Below are 23,727 nucleotides of genomic sequence, written 5' to 3' on the forward strand. Positions count from 1 at the left end.
AACTCTTTGATCTGCCGTGTTTCTAGATTTTCACAGTTGTTCAAAGCCAAAGGCCTATGCCATGAAATACAGAGCTATATATGAGGCTCAGTGAGGTAAAGCAAGGACATGTGGTTACCTTGCTTCTAATTTCTCTGCTTTTCTTGGCCAAAGTTAGATCTTTAATGAACTTTCTTTTAAACAATAGCTCCTTGTATGTGTAGCATGTAAGATCTTTGCCAAAGATACATTTCAAAAGAAACCGCAACTACCCTTCAATTTCTAAATCTTTGGTGCCGTTTCCTTTTAGAAGTGACATTTATTAGATGGTGTTATGCAGCATTTGAAATTCAATTTACATTCAGAAGTAATTCCCTTGCCAAGACATTAATTTCCAAGAAGTCTCCCCAGCTTTTTAGTTTTACTTTAGGTTCCCTATGTCCTCAAAACAGTTAAATCTTTAACACAGATCTGCTAAACTTGGGAGAGCCAAAATGGAGCCCTCCAGATATAGTGGACAGCAACTCTCATTGGCTCAGTCTTGCATAACCAATGGTCTGCATTGGGAGTCATAGTCCACAACATCTGCAGGGCACAATGTTGGTTGGGCAACCCCTGCTAGGTGGCGCTGAGGGTTAAACCACAGAGCCTAGGACTTGCTGATCAGAAGGTCGGTGGTTCGAATCCCTGCCATGGGGTGAGCTCCCGTTGCTCGGTCCCTGCTCCTGCCAACCTAGCAGTTCGAAAGCACGTCAAAGTGCAAGTAGATAAATAGGTACTACTCCAGCGCTAAGGTGAACAGCGTTTCCATGTACTGCTTTGGTTTGCCAGAAGCGGCTTAGTCATGCTGGCCACATGACCCGGAAGTTGTACGCCGGCTCCCTCGGCCAATAAAGCGAGATGAGCGCCACAACCCCAGAGTTGGTCATGACTGGACCTAATGGTCAGGGGTCCCTTTACCTTTACTAAAGTTGAAGTAAACTTAAAGGGGGGGCATAAAAGCTTATGTTTAAAATATTGCTGCCTTTAACAACTATTTATTTTATGTTTTCTTACTGGTGCATTTCTGATTTCCAAGAAACAAGTAATTTGCTTCATGATCCCAAGCATGATTACACAGAAGCAAGTTCCATTGAGTTTAGTGGTGTTTTCTTTGTAGTATGTGTGCTTAGGGTTGCAGCTTTAAACATGCACATGTGTGTATCTGTGCACACATATATTTAAGAAATATATTTTAAGTACAGTATTTTAATGCATCATCACACAAACACTGAGAAACAGGGGTCAGTTTCGGATGACCATGCCAAGCCAGTCAGGTTCACGCACCACCACAGTGGTTTGTTTTGTTTGGCACTAGTATGGCTAGTAAAATGCTTGGGGGCACATGCATGTGATAAGCTCAGCTGAGGCTGGAGAAGCTGGAAGTCAGCTCGGACTAGGTTTCTCAGTCAGCTGCCATTTACAGAAGTAGTTGTGTAAATTGGCCCTTTGAGACTCCATTCAGAGACTCAAAAAACAAATCATTCTAGAAACCTGTACTCATTTATGGCATGTCATCTCTTCAATTTAAGGAGACTAACAAAGAATGATTGCAGGTTACAAACTGATGAGAAATTTATATTTACCTGAGGACATGTAGAGGCTAGTCAATGAGCACAAAATCATCTGTCCCTTCATGGCTTATTCATACACAAGAGACCCTTAATGAAATGAAAATGGCTCAGGACCACAAGAGGTCCAGAGGGTGGCGACCCGGGAACGGGCCTTCTCTGCAGTGGCTCCCTGTTTGTGGACTGTTGTCCCCGGGGAGGCTTTCCTGGCACCTTCATTACATATCTTTAGGCACTAGGAGAAAACATTTCTCTATAACCAGGCCTTTGGCTGGCTGGCTGAAGATTCTATGGTCTCCAAATGTGTTTGTGGGAGGAAGGTTTTGGGGGTTTTTTGTTCTGGTTTTATTATGTAAATTGTGTTCTCATTTTGTATCTTTATGTTGTGAACTGCTCTGTGATATTCAGATGAAGAACAGTATACATATTTAAACTCCAACAACCACCACCACCAGACTGGTGAGGAGGGACCAAAGCAAATGGAAAAACAATGATTTCTCCCAAGATAGGGAGTTCATTCCATAGTATTTTCTATTGCAAATGAGCTTAATCTTCAGGGTTTGGGACATTTGTTCAACCAAAAATGTCTAGGATAATCAGCTACTACCTTGTTCCTTTTTTGTTTTAAGGGTGATCTCTCAAGTGACATCAGTGAAGAAAATCATAATATGGTTAGGACTGCAAGCGATACAGGGTTATTTTAAGAATCTGGAAAGTGGGCCTTAGGCTTAAATTTGTTGTTGTTGTTTTATCTGGTTTGACAGGATTTTAAAGTGCATTATCTGTACAGTATTGATTTTAAGTGGGAATTTGTGGGTTAATGTAATCAATCTATCCTTACAGAGTCCGTGTTCTTTATTTGTTAGAATTTGATCCCCGTACCAAAATACAGCAAGTATGGGTATACTAGGCAAAGTCATCACACAAAAAGATCTGGAAGCATTTCAACAGTTGGTGTTCAGATGTGATAAAGTGGGATTACTGAGTAATACCATGCTTCTGTTTTGCATGCACAAGCTTATTTCTACACATGGCATATTTTATTTTATTTTTTATGCTGTAGACTTGTAGAGAGTAAATAAGAAAACCTTTACGGGACATTCAGGACCCAGAATTTCCAAATCAAATGATATCTCCTGGTAGCTGACATATATTAGTACTTTAGTTTTCAATGAATTATTTATTTTTCCATCCGATAAAAACAGAGTAAATGGAGTACTTAAGCTCCATCAGACGTTTTCCTTCATATTACCTGAACTTAAATTCTTAGCTCTTTTTGTCTATAAACACAAGATGGCTGCAGTCCTTGGCACACTTACCTGTGAGTAAGGCTTATTGAACACAGTGGGACTTGTTTCTGAGTAAATAGGCATATAGTTGCACCATAAAAGATGCAAGTATACGCATATTTCATCAATTGTGCAACCGAAAGGGAACTTGGGCAACTTTGTACTGGAAATGTACCATCACAATATGTACTTGTATGCCACCAAGCTTGTTTTTGTTTCTCAGTCATACAAACGAAGGGGACGCGGGTGGCGCTGTGGGTAAAACCTCAGTGCCTAGGACTTGCCAATCATATGATCGGCGGTTCGAATCCCCACGGCGGGGTGAGCTCCCATCGTTCGGTCCCAGCTCCTGCCCACCTAGCAGTTCGAAAGCACTCTTAAGTGCAAGTAGATAAATAGGGACCGCTTTCTAGCGGGAAGGTAAACAGCGTTTCCGTGTGCTGCGCTGGTACTGGCTCGCCAGAGCAGCTTCGTCACGCTGGCCACGTGACCCGGAAGTGTCTTCGAACAGCGCCGGCTCACGGCCTCTAGAGCAAGATGAGCACGCAACCCTAGAGTCGGACACGACTGGCCCGTACGGGCAGGGGTACCTTTACCTTTACATACAAACGAATGCTTTCTATCATAAAACTGACAGACCTCTGTCTAGTTCAGCAGTCTTCTGTGTTTCTGAGCTTTCAGGAGCTGATGCAGTTTAACTTGCACTCTTGTTTTTCTGCCTTTATCAAAACAGAGTCACAAGCATATGTATTCCATAAAGCTCGGAGCCCAATAAACTTTAAAAACATTTCATTAAGCTAAAGATGGTTTTCATCTAATCTAAATATTGATTGAGAAACTACTATAGATAAGTTTTGATTAGCCTTTTGGAAAGAGTCTTTTGGAATACAGAGAATGTAAGGCTTTTCAGAAATGAACTACAATAAACTGTTCCTGAATTTCATGCACATGATATAATTACACAGGTTATCTCAGACTATTCACTGTCTAGTCTCTTTTAGTCAAATTATACACTAAGCAATATTTTTTTTAAAAACCCTCACAAGCTATTTATTTTCTTCTAGCTTTCCCCAGACCAGCTGGTCTTACTTCTGGAGTGCCTCTTGGAAAAGAAGACATTATGTTCAAAAACGCTGGAGTGCTTACAGAAAACTTACCACCTCCGTGAGCAGGATGCAGAGGTAATCCAGTTACAGACATAGTGAGCTCATAAACTTGGCAAATAAGGCAGTAGTGGGGGAATATCCCCATTATGCCACATCAAGAGTTAATCTGAAGTTTTTTAATAAATGAAAAAAGTCTAAATCTATCCTGGAGGCAGTATAGGCAGTACATAGGTTGCATTTACTGCTTTCATCTGTGCAACTATGTTTTTAATAAGCTTTTGTTTCTAATTAAGCATGTGTGTACATGTATGATCCCATGGTTAGGTGACTACAGCCAAGTCTCATCATTCAGCTTTGTCTTTTGAGTTTGAAAAAATCACTCACCAAGAGAAGGTTTTATTTTAAAAAGTCACACATTTGTCTTCAGTGCTTTCTGTGATCCAGTACCTGCTCATATTTGTCCAGTGCTTAATTGTTTAATGCTTGTGTTCAGCCATGATCAAGAATTGTAGTCCACAAATGTTAGGCTGAGCATTTGTTTTTATCTTAATTTTTGGTTTTTATTGGTATAACAAGCATACAAAAGACATAGAGATTACAACAAATCATTGAGTCTGCCTCCCTTTCTCCCCCACTCGCTGGGGGTATCTCATTGTATATCCACTTAATTCTTCTTTTTTGATCCATACAGGATAAAGATGTAACATTTGTAAGAAATTAAAATGCCGTTTCAGTGATACGAATTCCAAGCAACAGTTGTTTCTTAGCCAACAAGCATTGTAATTATAGCATATATTGCAAATGTGATAATTTGTTTCTGGCAACTGGGACTATGAGGGACTTCTGCTTAGAAAAAAGAGGAAGAAATACATCATAATGCTGGACAGGCAGCACCCAGCACATATAGATTTCACCCTTGCTGAGCTCCCCCTCCCACAACCCACTGAGATTAGAAAACACTGATAAAACCATTCCTTATTATTATAAGGTAAACCTGAAAATCACAATGGAGCTCTTGCTCTGTGCTCTCTCCCTACTGAAGTGTTTGCTGTGGCTTCTCCTGTCATCCCACCTGACATTATGGTAAGCTTACAGACAGTACCATTATTTTCAGCAGATACATTTGTCTGGAGCATTTAATTTGTCTGGAGTTTAATGTTCGGATTGCCAAAACGTTTTCTAGACCCCTGCGTTGAATGGTGTCATCTTGTAGCTATCCTTTGCCTTCTTCAAGAAGCCCTCAGTACCTCCATGGCATCCTGCTTTTCCTCTGTTTTGGGGATTGGTCCAAAGCTAAAACCGGTAATACATACATTTTCTGAAAGAAGAATTCAATAGCTTTGAGAGCTCGTTGATTGCATTTCAGAAGTAGTTGCCAATTGGCCACTGCCTATCCCGGCATAAAGAGGGGAAAAATTCAAAACTTGACTTTTAACTACTTGTGTGTGAAGACAAGAGAAAGTGTCTGTAGGAATTTAATTTTAAAAAATTATTGCTGTGGTTAGAACTGAATATGGCAGGGGGAGTAGCCATTATAATTGTAGTAATTTGTTTTTGCAGGTTCTGGAGTGCTAGCATGAGCTTTTGTAGATCAGAACATCAGATTTAAAACCACACAATTTAAAAATTTCTACTTTCTCCAAGGAAATGCTCAGTGTAATATGATAATAGTTGCAAGTTTATTTCAACTTTTATTTGTTTGTTTATATGGTGTTCTGAATGCCAGATTTATTTTTACTTAGCCTTGAAAGTTTCACTTTGCTATTTATAGGAATTAAGATATATTTAGGGTATATTTTAATCACACACAAATACCTGAGAAATGTCAGGACTTCTATATCTGGAAGAGAAATAACTGAGGAGGTAAGATCAAAGCTGTAACTCCTCTGTTGCAGTTTCATGCCAGAGAGCCTAGGCCTGTGAGATTTTCACACCCTACTGATATTATTATTTCCCCTTTCTACTATAAATTGTGTCAAATTCATGCTACTGGACTTGTATGCAGTTTTGGCCTTTGAAACAAAGTTATAACCTCTGTAGCAGAAGCACTACGTCGGCTTTATTTTGCAAGGTGAAATCAAGGGCTTAACTAGACCCTTTAAGAAGAGCAACCAAGATAACATTACCATTAACGTTTCTGCAGCTACTGAATCACAGGCACCTACGCCCCTCAAAAGGGAATGTTGGTTTACATACTGTCGCCTGTCTAAGAGAGGGGCTTTCCATATTTCCAAATACAGTTAGCACTCTGCTGAAGGCTTTTTCCTTGTAGTGTTGGCAAGTTCTAGGACCAGTGTGGAAGTTTTGAGTAAAGTGGTACCTCGGGTTACATACGCTTCAGGTTACATACGCTTCAGAAATAGTGCTTCAGGTTAAGAACTTTGCTTCAAGATGAGAACAGAAATCGTGCTCCGTCAGCGCGGCAGCAGCAGGAGGCCCCATTAGCTAAAGTGGTGCTTCAGGTTAAGAACAGTTTCAGGTTAAGTACGGACCTCTGGAACGAATTAAGTACTTAACCCGCGGTACCACTGTATGAGGGTTTTAATCAACAACATTCAATTTGAAGAGGGTGAGTTTCCTGGTTATAAAATAAAAATCTAGTTGTTAGGGGTACTGCTTTATTCAGGATGTTTTGTGCCTTTCAAAGCCCCCACTCATCCATGTAGTTCACACGGTGACCTTGGGCCTGCCACTGCCTCTCACCCTAGCCTGCCTCACAGGATTGTTGCAAGGATAAAATTGGCCGGGAGAGAGCCATGTATGCTACCTTCAGCTCCTGGGCAGAAAGGTGGGATATAAAAGTAACAATTGATAAATAAACTAAAATGTAGAAATGAGAAGATCATGTAGGCAGGCTTCACATGGTCACTCCACTCAGAAATTGTTTTACGTTACCGTAATTTTCTGCTGCAAATGTTGAGATGTACAGTGGTACCTCAGGTTACATACGCTTCAGGTTACATACGTTTCAGGTTACAGACTCCGCTAACCCAGAAATAGTGCTTCAGATTAAGAACTTTGCTTCAGGATGAGAACAGAAATTGTGCTCTGGCGGCGCAGCAGCAGCAGGAGGCCCCATTAGCTAAAGTGGTGCTTCTGGTTAAGAACAGTTTCAGGTTAAGAACGGACCTCCAGAACGAATTAAGTACTTAACCCGAGGTACCACTGTACTCAGAGATAAGTTCCACTCAGCAGATTATGCTTTTTTTTTAAAGCAGGGATTGGTAAATGAGACACTGAAACAGAGGAGAATATTTTCTGCAGATGTGTTTGATTTTATTTATTCTGCTGACAGACGGTATCTATCCACAAGAAACTCCCCTTTGTTAGGAGGGGGATCACTGGGTGTAGAACATAAATGCAAATAACCAGGGGCTATTTGTAAGAACAGAAGATCAATGAGAAGGGAATGCACACTGACAGCATGTGTTCTGACAGAACCTGATGAGCTATTGGGAAGGGCCGGAGATCAAAGAGGGAATGTAGAACTTTAGGTTTCGGATGACATGCCGCCCCGCCCACCCAACCTGCCTCCCAGAAGGTCAACAACGTTGTTACAACACATGACCCACAACACCGACATTTAGACACATGTCTCGCCCATGCAGTTGTACTATGATTAGCACAAGAAACAGAGCCTGCACATTTATTCATGCTTTAAATCCTGTTGTTATTATTTTTAAAATAACCACGTGGTAGGGCATTCAGGCATACACCACAGCCATTATTAAAACACTCACTGTGGAGCAAGGATAGCAAAATAAAAGGCCGCCGCAGCCTCACTTTCGAAGATTTGCCTCTGAATGTATTTATATAGTGTGTTGTAATCTACACTGAATATGCTCACATGCACTAGCCGACCTTGGATATCCACCAGTGTCTTCTGCATGTGTTGCTGTTCAAAACATTGATGGCATATAATGGAACCATCCATGTGGATGGTAATTTGACATTATTATAGGGCCCTAATCAGAGAAACCAAGCCTAAAGGGGCATGTTGTATTGTCCATATTCTTCATTCAGTTAATTTTGGTCTTGCAACACGTATTCATGTACTGAGGTTTAAAAAGTTAATATTCTTTACAGAGGCTGTGTGGTTCTAAACAATACATAATTGGAACAGTCTTGGCTTTACCACAGAGGACATTTCACTGCCAAAAATTTTTGCAAGGAGAAAAACAATTTTAGGGCTAATTTCCTTCCTTTCCTGCTAGATAGGTCGAATCTGAAGTATGCTTTTAAGGCGTTTTATCTGAACTATGTACCTCTTTCTTCAGTATTAGCAAAATTGGCTCTAAAAATTATTTTTAGACTATATTAGAGTTTACAAAGCGGACTTGACTAATGTTTCATTTGTTCTTTTGAGCTTCTAAGCTTGGATTTAAAGCAGTAGGAATATGAGCAAAATGAATATAAATGTATACACTCTGGTTTTGGACACTATAATAGAAACAAAGAGTGAGGTGCTCAAGACTGAAGAATGAACCTAAGTGTGCAATCCCCCATGTATGTCAATTTAGAAGCCACCCAGAGTGGCTGAAATACAAATAAGAAAATTATTTTTAAAATATTAATAATATTATACAAGAAGCTTCCATAGTGTTCAGTGAGACTTGCTCCCAGGTAAGTGTATCTGTTTTGTTAGACTTTAAATAGTTTTCAGGTATGTTTACCACTTATCCTGCCCAATGCTTGCTATCAGAAACTTAGAGGATTTTGATTGTTTTTTCTAGCTCCTAGACTAGATATCTTGCCTGTGAAATATTGTTGAAATACTGTTACAGTTCTTTTGTAAGATTCCTACCGTCTTGGGTTTTGGTGGTGGGGTGGTAGTGGAATCAACTTTGAAGGAATTTGCAAGTTGCCTTGCTAGTGACCATGTTACAAAAGAGGAAATTTCAGCTTGTGTGCTTGCTAGGTGCATCTGCTGAAACAACCGTGAAATGTGCAGAGGCTGTTCTTTTGCATCTGGTCACCTAGATTAACCATCATTGTTAATCTGTTGTATGTTCCAGTGAGGTGGCTTGCTCTTGGGAAGAATTACATATTGATCTTTTTGCTTCAGATTTTCATCAGAGAATGAATTGACATTTAGAGAAGCTTAGAAAACAGCTTTGCAGTGCCATCCTGTGCGTGCTTAGTTAGACATTAGTCCTGCTTTGTCTAGTGGGGCTTACACCTTAGTAAGTGTGCTAGTATTAATTGTACAAGAACCAGAGAGATTGTGAATGACCCACTGTACAGTTTCTGTATACCGTAAGCAGATGTTAGAGGTGCTTAAGCTTGCACATTGGGATATTGAAATTCTAGTTTAAAAGATCTTACCATTTTAGAGAGCTTTGACAGAAAAACCCCCGAGGTGTGCACTAAAAACTTAACAACCTAAACATGAAATATTGCAGAATAATTCAGAAAGCATCAGAATAGCTTAATATGAAAAGTTTTCACACTAGATAGGCTTCACTAGTGAGCTGTGAGTGCTTGTCAAAGAAGGGATGATTCCTACATCACAAGCTGCTTAATTCAGAAAGGAAGAACCAGCCCTGGCCATGATAGATAGAACTGATGGGAAATGTAGTCCAAACCATATGGAGGGCACCAGGTTGGGAAAGGCCGGTGCAGACAGTTCTGATCAATATGAAGTATTAGCCTGATTTCATAGAAGGCAGCTTTTACATTCCTAATCCTCACTCCTTTCTCCTGTTGTGCTACTTTTAAGACTAGAGATCACTGAGTAATGCTGTTTTTACAAGGTTTCTACTTTCCTAAGTCCTTCTGTAGAAGGCATTAATTAAAGTGTGTTATGGGCTCACGTAACAACCCCTTTCATTTTTGTTCAAGTGTGTTTGTTCCTTGAAGAGTGACTTAAGTGGTGGTTGTTTTTTTACGTAGGGATATCCACTGTTAAAAACAAAAATCCATCCATGACATATGTGAATTTTGAGGGCTGTTGTTTTTGGGTTAAAGGTAAAGGTACCCCTGCCCGTACGGGCCAGTCATGTCCGACTCTAGGGTTGTGCGCCCATCTCACTTAAGAGGCCGGGGGCCAGCGCTGTCCGGAGACACTTCTGGGTCACGTGGCCAGCATGACAAAGCTGCTCTGGCAGGCCAGCACCAGCGCAGCACATGGAACGCCGTTTACCTTCCCGCTAGAAAGCGGTCCCTATTTATCTACTTGCACTTAGGGGTGCTTTCGAACTGCTAGGTGGGCAGGAGCTGGGACCGAAAGACGGGAGCTCACCCCGCTGCGGGGATTCGAACCGCCGACCATGCGATCGGCAAGCCCTAGGCACTGAGGTTTTACCCACAGCGCCACCCATGTCCCTTTGGGTTACCCTATCTCAAAAATGCCAGACTAGGGATGAAAAGTGTGTAGGTGTGAGCAATAAATAAAATACAGTGGTAATCCGGAATCCGTTCCGGAAATGTGTTTGACTACCAAAACGTTCAGAAACCAAAGCACGGCTTCTGATTGGCTGCAGGAAGCTCCTGCAGCCAATCGGAAGCCATGGAAGCCCCATTGGACGTTCAGATTCGAAAGAACTGCAACACTCGTTTCCGGGTTTGCGGCATTCGGGAGCCAAAACATCTGAGTACCAAAGCATTCAGGATCCAAGGTAAAATACTTACATGGCAGAAATGCCTGAAAAAGTTATTAAAGTCTCCTCCGCTTAGCAAATGGGACCACTGAGAAGAAATGTAAAATCATGGAATATAATAGTGATGGAGAGCCTCTGGCCCCTGGGCCTGATTATGTTCACCATGCCTCTTCATTTGACCCCTGGCATGGGGTTAAATACGTGCAGGACAGGTAAACTGGTGGGGCCAACCTGAAATGGAATAAATGGGAACACACTACATGCATTCTGGATTCTTCCCTTAAAGCCACTGGAACAATTTGGTGCTTTTTGAATTTGACTCTGGTTTATTTCTTTGTTTGCCCTGGCAGCAGAAAATGGCACCAAATTTAAAAACACTGACTCACAGCTGGAAAGGGAGACCAGGAGTACGCTCTAAGTGCCCTCTGGAACCTTCTTTTACAGCCTGACTTGAATTCAGAGTGAGAAGAGGGTGGCACCCAGGGAAGCTTCAGTAGCCCCTTCTTTCGCATGAAGTTTAGGTTCAATCCCTGCCATCTCCACTTAAAAAAGGATCAGGTAGCAGGTGGTGTTAAAGACTTACGTCTGAGATGATGGAGATCTGCAGCTAGTTAGCCAGAGCAGGTGTTAACGGACTAGATGGGCACATGGTTTTACTTGGCCTAAGAAGTCTCCCTTGTGATTTACTTTATGGTGCTGTTGTAAGAATTACTTAGGGCAGAACTAGGCTCTCTTTTGCTCTTTGATGTTCCCTGCCCCCGTGAATGTCAGCCAGCTAAGAAAACTCAAAGCATTGTACGATTAGAGAGCACCTTTTTGTTATTAGACATTACTGAGTAGAAAGAAGAAATACGAGGGTAGCTGCATTCAGTGGCAGTCACACTACTGTAACATCTACCCAACTCAGAAATAATGCACGTGAAATCCTTTAAGCGTCTAGGACCTATTACTGTTTAGGTTAAATAATTACTACTCATAAGAAACACTAATTGTTAAGGCTCCCACTGGTAGACTTCCACTAGGGCAGTGAGACTTTACCCATCTCTTCTCCCCTCCCGCTGCACTCTCCATAGCAGGTCGTAGGGGGATGATGATGATAATAATAATAATAATTAATAATTTATTATTATACCTCGCCCATCTGGCTGGGCTTCCCCAGCCACTCTGGGCGGCTTCCAACAAAATATCAAAATACCGTAATACATCAAACATTAAAAGCTTCCCTAAACAGGGCTGCCTTCGGATGTCTTCTAAAAGTCTGGTAGTTGTTGTTCTCTTTGACATCTGGTGGGAGGGCGTTCCACAGGGCGGGTGCCACTACCGAGAAGGCCCTCGGCCTGGTTCCCTGATCGTTTTGACTGGCAAGCTGAAATGTTCGTACCAACAGAATGATTTCAATAGTACTATATTGAACTCCTTCCTATAAAATTATATTGTATTCATTATTATACTAATAAAAATAAAATAAATAAATGAACACAGTAAATTATTATTAGTAATAATAATAGCTTTTCCAACTACATGGGGATGTTTTTGAGATAATGCAACTAACCCTGGATTTTAGGTCCATTGTACGCGCCCTGTCTTAATATTTTCTTGGTACTTCCAGATGTGTTGGAAGCCAGATCTGAATTATTATGGTAGTTGCTCTGTAAACAGAATCATGGGTGGTAGTTTTAAAATACAATTTTGACCATAAGCTTCTGGGGGAACATGCAGCCTAAATGTATGCATGCTTATCCACCGCAAATCCCGCTGTGTGTTCATTTCCAAATAAATGTGTTTAGGATTGCAGCCTTAGTTTAACATTTTGCCTTATTTCCCTCCTGCCTCCAAGAGCATTTGCATTTCTAAACTGTATTAAATATACATGGAAACCAGAAAAGGACTTTGCAGTTATCCCCAGTCAGCAATATCTTTATGTTAAACAGATCCCATAGATTTTCCTAGATTTATTTTGTGTACTTCATTGTAGTTGGGGAAAGAACTTGCAAAATAACGCAGACAAATATGCAGAACAATTATAGCGTCAGCCGTAAATAAGTCAAGTTTGGTAAGAACTTAGCTTGGAAGTGACTCAGACTTTGTGAACATTTATGCCTGCTGCTGCATTAATGAAGTCTTATGTGAACTGGACAGTGGCTTGCAGAAGGTACACACTGTGGACTTCATTTCTGTGATTGGTGGAGCGAGGTGAAGGATTAAAAAAAGGGTGGATTTCATGTGATTTAAACATAGCATAGCAGTGGGCCCAGACATTCCTGAAGCTCATGTCTGCAACCTAGCATGTGCAGGTCTAAATATCTGAGCTGACAATTTCAGAACTATTTGACTTTAAACTTTGGTAGAAACATTTAAACCAGTAAATTCTAAAAAAAGAAAAGAAAAAGTAGATTTATAGCCTATTTTCCTCTCCACTGCAAAGGAAGAGACAGCAGTATAATAATGTTACGTATTTTTTTGTTTATTTAAAAATGTATTAAATCCCTTTTCAACCAAAAAGGCAACCAAAGGGGGAAAAACATAATCCAGAAACAATTTAACACTAAAGATCCACTAGATAAGGAGGTATTTTATCAACCTTATACATGTTGACAGTTTTTCTCGGGGCAAGAATTGTCCCATGTACTTAGCAAGCATGCTTCAGATGGCAGTAGCATGTAGAGCAGGATTCATCAGAAGATCTTCATTGGCTAATTATACAGATATACATCACCTATTGACTAATTAATCCAAACAGCTAGGAGATTGCTAGAATCTCAGTTAGAGATGAGGTGCTGAGGATAAGAAGTTTTTCAATACTCAGCTTACTGTGTACTCTCCAGTCACACAGTAAAGTATAAACCAAGATTTTCCATGTTCATTGCTTCCCCATCTTATTGAGTGGTAGGACCATGTTACCACCATCTGGTAAATGTTGCATATGAATCGCCTTAGTACTTTCCACAAAATAAAATTGGCTCTAAAATTAGCTTTATTTTCCTTCCTGTATATGTTCCTGAGTCCTTACTTCCCCCCAAAAGAGTCTTCATAGCAGATGGAAAGTTACTTTGGTACATTTTTTCTCCTTTCATCAAGTTGGTTAATAATGTTCAGTTTCATAATGTGCAATGCATGCCAAGGCCATCAGATGAAATATTTAGAGAGAGAGAGAGAGAATGGACTGAAGAAATATAAGTGCTTTTGCAGAAGATGTGAAAAATAGAAGTCCATATATCATATCCAGGGGTACGTACCCTTTCTCCTACAACAGCTTCATTGTACACGGTCCTGTAAACTGATGAGCTTTTATTTAACAGACCAAATGAAGTTACCTTACTTATTACAAACAATGTAGAGTTCTCAAGTTGTTGTGTTTTTAAATAAAATTTATTTATAAGCAAGTCACTTTTATCTGTTTCCCAAACCATGGAAAAACTAGCAGGCATACAACATGTTAACCACATAGCAGTGCCACTCACTGTTTACCATCCATGCTTTCAAGTGTAGTGTCTTCTCTGCCTTCCTAGCTATTCTGCGGGTTGTGACCAAGTAGTGTTTAAAAACAGCACCACACCTCTTTGGAGAAGCTTCATGTATAACATGTTACACAACAGAAAGAAAGTCAATTACCATGTTGTCAAAAATGATGAGTAGAGCTCCCCTTCCCTTGGAAAAGTAGGTACAGTCTTAAGAATTTGCCTGTGGCCTTGCAGGGAACAGTTCTGTAAAACAAGGCGCCTAACTACCTTTTGATGCTGTGTGAAAATTGCTTCTCCTTCTATAAACAGTAGGTCCTCCCATCCTCCCTGTTTCTTTCCATGCACACAAAATTCTTAAGTTCCTTAGCCTTCTTAACTGAGTCAAGGTCATATTGGATTGCAGACTGAAATACCAGCATGCTTTGTGTTGTGCTGTGAATTGGGGAAATATCTACAGAACTCTTTATCAGCCTGTGTCTCCTAGATAGGAGATTTGCACAATGACCTGAGCAAAGCAAAGCAAAGGCAATCAGCGATTTCTTACAGCGCCTGCATGCCCACACTGATATTCAGAAAGAGGCACTGTGTAAAATCAAATAGTGTGTATGTGTGTTGAATTGTAGTGGGCAATAATGTTCCTGTTTTTCAGAGGGGAATTTCTCACCTAATATATTTATATTCTTAATAAAGCACATCTCTGTACTTTATTTAAAAAACTACTTTGTGACCCTGTAGTAAATAAATCCCATGCATGGTTGTGTAATTTTAGTGGTGGGTGGGAAGGGACCTATAGATCTTTAAAGTGAATTTTGGGTTATTTCCCCCTTAATTTCATTGCAAGGGTAGCTAGCCTGCATAATACATCTAGCCTCCTAGAAGTCTTTTTGTAGCTCCCAAAGGTACCCCCCTTTTGTCAGGAGGGGCAGGTTTATTTTATTTATTGTAATGGTCAGTCCAGTCTTCCCTCTGTAATTAATAGTTAATCTGCGTTTTTGGGGGCAGAGGAACCCTCTTGAAAATTTCAGCTGTCCACTTCCTAATGGAGAGCATTACCACAGCGCTTGGGAACCTTTGGTGATGTCTGCTGGAGAGATCTCACTCTCCATTGCTCTCTGCTTTAGTCACTAGGTGGCACTGGTTACTGCTGGCACCACAAGCTTCAGCTGTTTATGATATGACCTCAAGATCATTCTGAAGAGCAGCTGAGGCGACCACGTGCGACAACAGCTGCCACTTGCAACAATAATTGATGATAACAGAGGAGGAGGAGGAGGAGGGAGCTATGGCGAGTGGAGAGGTTTCAGTCTCTCCTCCCAGACTGGTGGAATGATAGGGATGTGAATTCCCCCCTCCCCTGCCCATCAGAGGCACGCAGTGTGCTCTGTGTGTGAATGAGAGATTGTGTGTTGTGTTCCCGTGTAGGTGTCCATGTGCGGATTGGTGTGTACTGCATATGATGTGGTGAGTGCACACATGTGTGTGCTTACATGAATGCATGCACGCTGCACAGCCTTTGGAGGGTTGGCTAACCTTGAATGTAGTTCCTGGACTGAAAAAGGCTTAGCCACTCCTGCTTTGTGCGCCTAGGGGATGCGTTGTATTGGAGAAAGCTGCTCTGTTTTCCAATAAAGCCTTGTTCGCAGCCTGCCACAGTTGTACTTCATATCCTCCCTTAAGAGAGAACTGAAACAATTCCAAATATAAATTTGACTAACAGTCCAAACTCAAATTTTGAAACTTTGCATTTCATGAATACATGATTTGTAAAAGTAAATGTTTAAGTGGTAATAATCCTCTTGAAAATTGATGCTAGGATCCAAGGATGCTATTACTTCATTGTCTTAATTGAAAAGGCTAAACACTGTTGGAAATATATCATGTCCTCTGCTTGAGGGATGTGAGAACATAAGAAGGGTTATACTGGATTAGACCAGAGATCCTTCCAGCTGGTCACTTTCTTTCGAACAGGAACAGCCCCTGGGAAATCACAAGGAGTGCGTGAAAACAATAGCTGTCTTCCATTATTTATCCACATTGGACTATTTTATGGAGTTGTCTGAAACTATAAGAGAAGTGTTCTAATCTGTGTGAAAATGAACTATCCTTTGAGACAGAACTATAATCATACAGTTAAGGATGGTGGGGATTCTTAGCATGTAAATGTCGTCTTCTTGTTCCACAACTGACCAGATTTTTGCAGAGAGCGTGCTCCACCTCTGGTGGTGGAATAAAGAACTGTGCAATGTACAGTTTCCAGACTATGCTCTGGTTTCCTAATGAGCCACTCAGTCTACTTAACAGTGAGAGTCTTCCTCACTAATAATCTGATCCATCCCTGCATCTGCAAGAGTTATTCCGTCTGGCTTTTGTGTGCTTTATTGCCTTGCAGTTTTCAGTATATTAATGGCAAAAGTTATACCTACTCTCGGGAATAGTTTATGGAAAGTCGACAATTACCAAGACACCAAGAGATCACAATGATGTGTGTGGTATAAATGTTTGGAATAGGGCAATAAACACAGCTGTGCCTCAGAAAGCTCCCTCCGTAGGTTGAACGCTGCTAAAAGAGCATATATGTGTCTCCTTATTTGTACGTGGCAAGGAATTGTGTTGCATTTAATGCTCTCATTTCAATATACTGTGTTAAATGTAGGACACCCTAAAGGTCATAGAACTGCAGGCTCTGTGTTGCGTCAGTGTCTTGGGCCTCATTTTTCAGTAGGAGGAGGATGACATTACGGGATTACGGGGGGGGGGGGGGGACAGCAGACACAGAAAGGGAAAGTTCTTTCTTCAAAAAGGTATTTTGCAATCTGTCTCCTCACTCCAGTCCTTATTGTGAGGCCTTTATCCCTTTATGTTTATAGTGAAAGATAAATGGAACTAGTGGATCCTGCTGCAAAATGTGGGAGCGTGAGGGAAGGTTCATTCAGGCAAAGGGAGTCTTGGAAAGGCAGAAGGAGTGTTTCACATATTACAGGTTCTGCCCTGTTTTGGCGTCTGCCTATTGAAATCATTTGAGGTTCTTAGTAGTCCAGAAGCCTTTGGTACCTGTTGGGTTATAACAACAAGGAGGATGGCAAGGTGTGCTTTTGCCACTGGGCCAAGAAGAAACCACTATAAATCTGCTGTTTTTAACTAAGTGGTTTACAAATATATATATATAATAAAACATTTTATTATATATAAAAACAGGTATTTTAAAATATTCAAAAAATGATAATTAACAGTATCTAAAAAGAAATAAAACACATGTTTAACTTCATGTCTGGGTTTTGTTGTTGTTTAGTCATTTAGTCGTGTCCGACTCTTTGTGACCCCATGGACTAGAGCACGCCAGGCACTCTTCCACTGCCTCCCGCAGTTTGGTCAAACTCATGCTGGTAGCTTCGAGAACACTATCCAACCATCTCGTCCTCTGTCGTCCCCTTCTCCTTGTGCCCTCCATCTTTCCCAACATCAGGGTCTTTTCCAGGGAGTCTTCTCTTCTCATGAGGTGGCAAAAGTATTGGAGCCTCAGCTTCACGATCTGTCCTTCCAGTGAGCACTCAGGGCTGATTTCCTCAAGAATGGATAGGTTTGATCTTCTTGCAGTCCATGGGACTCTCAAGAGTCTCCTCCAGCACCATAATTCAAAAGCATCAATTCTTCTGCGATCAGCCTTCTTTATGGTCCAGCTTTCACTTCCATACATCACTACTGGGAAAACCATAGCTTTTACTATACGGACCTTTGTTGGCAAGGTGATGTCTCTACTTTTTAAGATGCTGTCTAGGTTTGTCATTGCTTTTCTCCCAAGGAGCAGGCCTCTTTTAATTTTGTGACTGCTCTCACCATCTGCAATGATCATTGAGCCCAAGAAAGTAAAATCTCTCACTGCCTCCATTTCTTCCCCTTCTATTTGCCAGGAGGTGATGGGCCCAGTGGCCATGGTCTTCGTTTTTTTTTTATGTTGAGCTTCAGACCATATTTTGCGCTCTCCTCTTTCACCCTCAATAAAAGGTTCTTTAAATCCTCCTCACTTTCTGCCATCAAGGTTGTGTCATCTGCATATCTGAGGTTGTTGATATTTCTTCCGGCAATCTTAATTCCAGCTTGGGATTCACCTTTCGCATGATGAATTCTGCATATAAGTTAAATAAGCAGGGAGACAATATACAGCCTTGTCGTACTCCTTTACCAATTTTGAACCAATCAGTTGTTCCATATCCAGTTCTAACTGTAGCTTCTTGTCTCACATAGAGATTTCCGGTAGGCTGGCCTAAATAAAAATATTTCAAGCAGTTGCCAGAAAGAAAACAGCTTGGTGTTAATAGGCAGGGAGCTCCAAAAATGTAGGTGCTGCCACACTAAAGGATCAGTTTCCTGCAAGCGCAGAGCAAGTATTAAATGGTGCCTGTTGATGGGGCATATCTCTAGGGTTTCAGATGGGAGACATGGGAACCATGGTGGCAGTCATAGTCCCACCATAGCAATGCGTGTATAGACAAACAGTTTCAAGGTTGCTAAGGAACAATAGTCATGTCTATATATAGTGACCCAGAGAACTTTTTTTTGGTCAAACCTTTTATTATTTTTTATGCTGGCTTTTTATGCCTTGTAACTAACTGATGGCTGCTGTTTTATAGATGATGTTACATTTACAGTCGTACCTTGGAGGTCAAATGGAACCCGTTCCAGAAGTCCGTTTGACTTCCAAAACGTTCAAAACCCAAATTGCGGCTTCTGATTGGCTGCAGGAAGCTTCTACAGCCAATCGGAAGCTGCGGAGACATACGGCTTCCAAAAGAACATTCAAAAACAGTCACTTCCGGATTTTGATTGTTCGGGAGTCAAAATGTCCGAGATCCAGGTGCTTGGGATCCAAGGTACGACTGTATATTGTTTTTTGTGTTTATTTTGCAAGCTGTCTTGTGCGGACTTTGTACTAAAATGGCAGGACGTAAATATTCAAAGCAAAGAATAAATGAAATGAAATAGCTATACAGAAATAAGTACTGATCTAAAATTGTGTTAGGGCTAGACTCATTAATTCGGAAACCAAGATGGAACTCTGGGGAACCCATTAGTCTTATTTCCAGGAACCGCCTTGCTGTTTTGCTTGGCTTTTATCAGTCTTCTCCAACCTAGTGCCTTCCATATGTTTTGGATGACAATGTCCATCATTTAATGGTTCTGTGCATTATATGTATCTTGGGGTATAGAATATATTCAAGTTCCCTTTGATATTTGGCGATATTTGGTTAAGAGCTCAGCTCTTGTGTGTACAAGAGAAGCCAAAGTCAAAAGCGGATCCTGGCTCATGCTGCTTAATGACATATCCCTGGCATACGTCACATTATTTAGTCCAGAATACCATTCAAGAAAGTTGGGTCGGAATGTAAACTTTATATAACCACCAGTTTTGCATAACACTTCAAATTGTTTGTCTTGTTCATAGGCCTTTTAAAAGAATTTTTCCTCTGAGATTGCTGACCTGAACAGGGCAGTTATGACATACATGGTCTTTTTATTATATCATAATTGCCTCTCCCAGATTGAGCATTGCTGGAAATTTCATTGAAAGGGAACAATGTCCATGCCAAAACAAAAATCCAAGTAAATGTCAGCTAAAAACATATGCCAAGCCCTATATTTTTAATAGGAAGCATAGGAGGCACATATTTGGTTATAGTCAAACACACGTCACAGCTATTTCTACAAGAACTGCAGGCACAAAGATATAAGTTGGAATGATTTTATTATTTCATGTGGGTTGAGCAGGGATGAGGAGTTACTATGTGACTACTTTTTGCTTCCTATTAAACATGCCTTAACTTTTGCTTTTACACATATTCCCAAAATGGGGTAAAAAGAGATGGGTGTTTGGTGAAAGAAGGAAGGCTTACCTGTTTCCAAGGCAACCAGTCCATTGCTTCCTTATCCAATCGCACATTGACTAATTGAATCAGAATGTGGTTGGGACATTCCTTCCTTCCCACCTTCAATGTAAGGACTGTAGGTAGCAGAGTTTGCCCTCTGTGATTCTGTCACAGATCCAGATCACAGCACTGTAGCATTTCATGTTCATCACATGATCTGTGATTGGTTGGGATCGTATCACGAAGAAGCCCTTTTATAATCCATACATTCATACAGGGACACCCAAAGAACAGCAGGTGGGGAAAGCATGGCTTGAAACAGGAACAACAGGTGTGTTTCCCATTCACTAGTTTCTCATTGCAGTTTTGCAGAAAAAGAACCCAACTTCACAAAAGTTTGGTGTAGCACAAATTTTATTTACTGGACCTTCAAGGAAACTGATACCATGGTGCTAAAACTGTAATCTGTTCTCTCCGAGTGTGGGGCAAATCCTGGTGCCTGTCCGGGTCTGAGCAGCAGGGATACAAGCACATACAACTTTTAATCCAAACTTTTCTTCCAAAATACCAACCCAGTGTATTTGGAAAGACTCAGTAACCTTTAAGTGTGTATTATTGACCCATTTTTGTTGGGCTAGTTGCTTTAATGGGGAATTATAGGCGAGTTTTAATTTTGTTGTTTCATTAAAAGCACCTTAAAGAAAACCTTTGGGGGAGTGGCTGGCAGTTAAAGACTGTGATTTGTTTCCAACAAAATCATCACATTAGCGCAAGGACTTAAGCATGTGCAATGGGATTTCCTCTCTCTTCAGAACAGATGATGGGGCAAGTAGAAGTGGATGCAACTATCTCATTTTCAGTCTACATGAAATGTACTGAATAAACCTAAAATACTCACTTGTAAGATCCACTCATTCAAGTGGGAATTCCTTCCAGACAGGAAGCAGCTGCATTCAGAAGTAATGTTTATGATCTTCCATGGTTTGAAGGATCAAGAAGGAGCACTGTTTTTGCTGTGTGCTTCCTCTCATACTCCCCTTTTCTTCCATTCGTACATCCTCATTTGATCAGACCTTTTTTACACTTGCATTCACACAGACTATAGCTTGAGTGAATCCTCCAAACAAGGATTGCAAACCAAGATAAAACTGTATGCAGTGGGGTTTTCTCCCAGGTAAGTGTGCAGAGAATTCCAGCCATATGCACGCAGCTTTATATGATGGAGCAAACATTTGAGTATACTATAAAAATACACCTGTATTTAAAATCTATAAATTTTAACACCCAAGGCTGAATTCTTGTACTTAGGCTGCTAAAAATCCCATGGAAATCATGTCTACAGCTGCAGTTCTGTACATAAATTCTTTGGGCGTGTTGCATTAAATTCAGAATAAACATGCATAGGATTGCACTATAAATTGTAGGTCAGTGGTGAATATTGATGCCGTTTGCACTTGCAGGGCTGGCATAATGTAATGTTTTGTGATTTAATGTGTGGATGTAGCAGTTGTATGGAACATTCCATGATAAATGCTTATTTGCAGGAGCAACAATTTCTTTTATGTGTTCCCCAACCCCACATTAAAGCTAAATCCTGCTGCAGTAATCATCATCTATTTGTAATAGACCTTGCTAATCAGTCTTGCTCAGTCTGTAGAGTTGCTTATCCTTTTAGATAAATCCGTATTATTAGCCCACAGTGGTCAGTTTTGATCATTTATTTGGCTTATTTATTATATGTATCTGTTATGGTAAAACAGCAATAGCCCAGCCTGTAAAAGAAAAATGGCTAACTACTTCAGCACAGTCCAGACAGACTGTAGCACAAACCATTATAACAGTTATTTCAGATTTCAAAGATTTCTTGGCAAGAATGGCCCTATCAATAGGCAGTACAGTGGTGCCCCGCAAGACGGAAAACCCGCTAGACGAAAGGGTTTTCCGTTTTGGAGGCGCTTCACAAAACAAATTTCCCTATGGGCTTGCTTCGCAAGACGAAAAAGTCTTGCGAGTTCCTTCGTTTTTTCCCCTTTCCCCCCCTTTTCCTAAGCTGCTAAGCCGCTTATCAGCTGATCCGCTGATAAGCCGCTTAACAGCTGATCGCTAAAAGCCGCTAAACTGCTAATAGCGCTAATCCGCTAAGCTGTCAATGGGCTTGCTTCGCAAGACGAAAAAACCGCTATACGAAGAACCTCACGGAACGAATTAATTTCGTCTTGCGAGGCACCACTGTATGTGTTTTGGGGAATCATGAGAGGAATGCAAATTGATTTATATAATTTTATTATCTTTGCATTTTGCTGCCAGGGAAATGGGATGTGCTTGGGATTTCCCCCCATAGGTTCTAAAGTAAATTGGCTGCCCTTGGGTACTCTGACTTAAGGTGTGATGGGAGTCCATTTACTGCCCCACCTCAGACAGCAAAACATCTTGAGTAATCTCTGTCCTCCAGTCTGTATCTGTCTCTAAGTGTTTTCAAGACTAAACTTGCTCAATCAGGTGCTTGACCTTGTGTTAGATCTGCAGACATTTATCTTGTTCCCTGACACTCATGCAGAAAGCCATTAGTTTAGATCAAGGGTCACCAACCCAGCAGCCTTTATCGGTATCCCCAATAGGGACTCTGGACTCTGAGCTGTCATTTTTTTGAAAAGACTCTTCCATTATAGGGGGAAAGCGTTTTTAGCCCTCTTAGTTATGAAATAAAATGGGCAGCTAACCTTCCAAACAGTTTCTGTTAAATGAGCTAGCCTGGCTACAACATTCACACACCAATTCCTGCCTTCTTAAGTTCCCCTTATGGTGCCACCTGATGCAGGCCATGCCACCTGTTTGCACGGCAGGGCCAGCCCTGGCATCCAACCTTCTGGCAGGGAACTTTTGGTGAGGAGTTATTTTGCTAGATAATCAGCACAGGCGGTGTACTCGGCTATAGAATGTCACCTTAATATTTATTTATTTTACTTTCCATTGCATAATGGCTTTGCTTTCGCCATGATGCTTTTGCTGCAACACTGTTTAAAAGCATTAGGGACTGAAATGGATATTCCTTTTTGTTTAATGTCTGAGGAGGGGCCATAATAGCATCTCCCCTTTCTCCCCAAAGGATTAAAGATACTGGCATCTTCACTGTTTGCCCCTGCACTGACATGGAAACTGCTTCCTTGTGGTGTCATACCATAAGCCAACTGTTGGGTGGCAAAGACCAACATTACTGGACCTGTCCATCTGGTCGCTTCATTCACGCACATTGTCAGTGACCTGATTGCACCATAGGACAGCAGTTCCCAGCTTGGTTTTCATCATTCAAGGCATTTCTGTGAAGATTCCAGGCCCACTGCACAGACTCATTGACAGTACCCCCTTCCCAATCAATGTTGTGGAATTATCGCCATTCCCCCTCCCTCCCTCCCTCCCTCCCTGGATTTACCTCCCATGTTTTTATTTTTTTCATGGCTGTGCTGCCTCTATTTTTGTTGTTTGTATGTATGTTATAGGGACGTGGGTGGCGCTGTGGGTTAAACAACAGAGCCTAGGACTTGCTGATCGAATCCCTGCAACGGGGTGAGCTCCCGTTTTTCGGTCCCTGCTCCTGCCAACCTAGCAGTTCGAAAGCACGTCACAGTGCAAGTAGATAAATAGGTACCGCTCCGGCGGGAAGGTAAACGGTGTTTCCGTGCGCTGCTCTAGTTCACCAGAAGCGGCTTAGTCATGCTGGCCACATGACCAAGAAGCTGTACGCTGGCTCCTTCGGCCAATAAAGCGAGATGAGCGCCGCAACCCCAGAGTCGGTCACGACTGGACCTAATGATCAGGGGTCCT

At 41.2% G+C, this 23,727-nt stretch overlaps 1 protein-coding gene across 8 annotated transcripts in view; it reads left to right on the forward strand.

The window, feature by feature from the left end:
* The window catches only part of AOPEP (aminopeptidase O (putative)), a 204,936-nt gene that overhangs the window by 169,650 nt on the left and 11,559 nt on the right, over positions 1 to 23,727 (forward strand). For 7 of the 8 annotated variants that reach the window (XM_081930531.1, XM_081930529.1, XM_081930533.1 and 4 more), the window contains one exon: positions 3,943 to 4,059. The exons of the other annotated variant lie outside the window; for it this stretch is intronic. In XM_081930531.1, the coding sequence (XP_081786657.1) occupies positions 3,943 to 4,059 (117 nt within the window). The remainder of the gene's footprint in view (positions 1 to 3,942; positions 4,060 to 23,727) is intronic. 8 annotated transcript variants of the gene reach the window in all.

The sequence above is a fragment of the Podarcis melisellensis genome, assembly GCF_964234715.1.
Source record: "Podarcis melisellensis genome assembly, chromosome: 11".
Classification (NCBI taxonomy): domain Eukaryota; kingdom Metazoa; phylum Chordata; class Lepidosauria; order Squamata; family Lacertidae; genus Podarcis; species Podarcis melisellensis.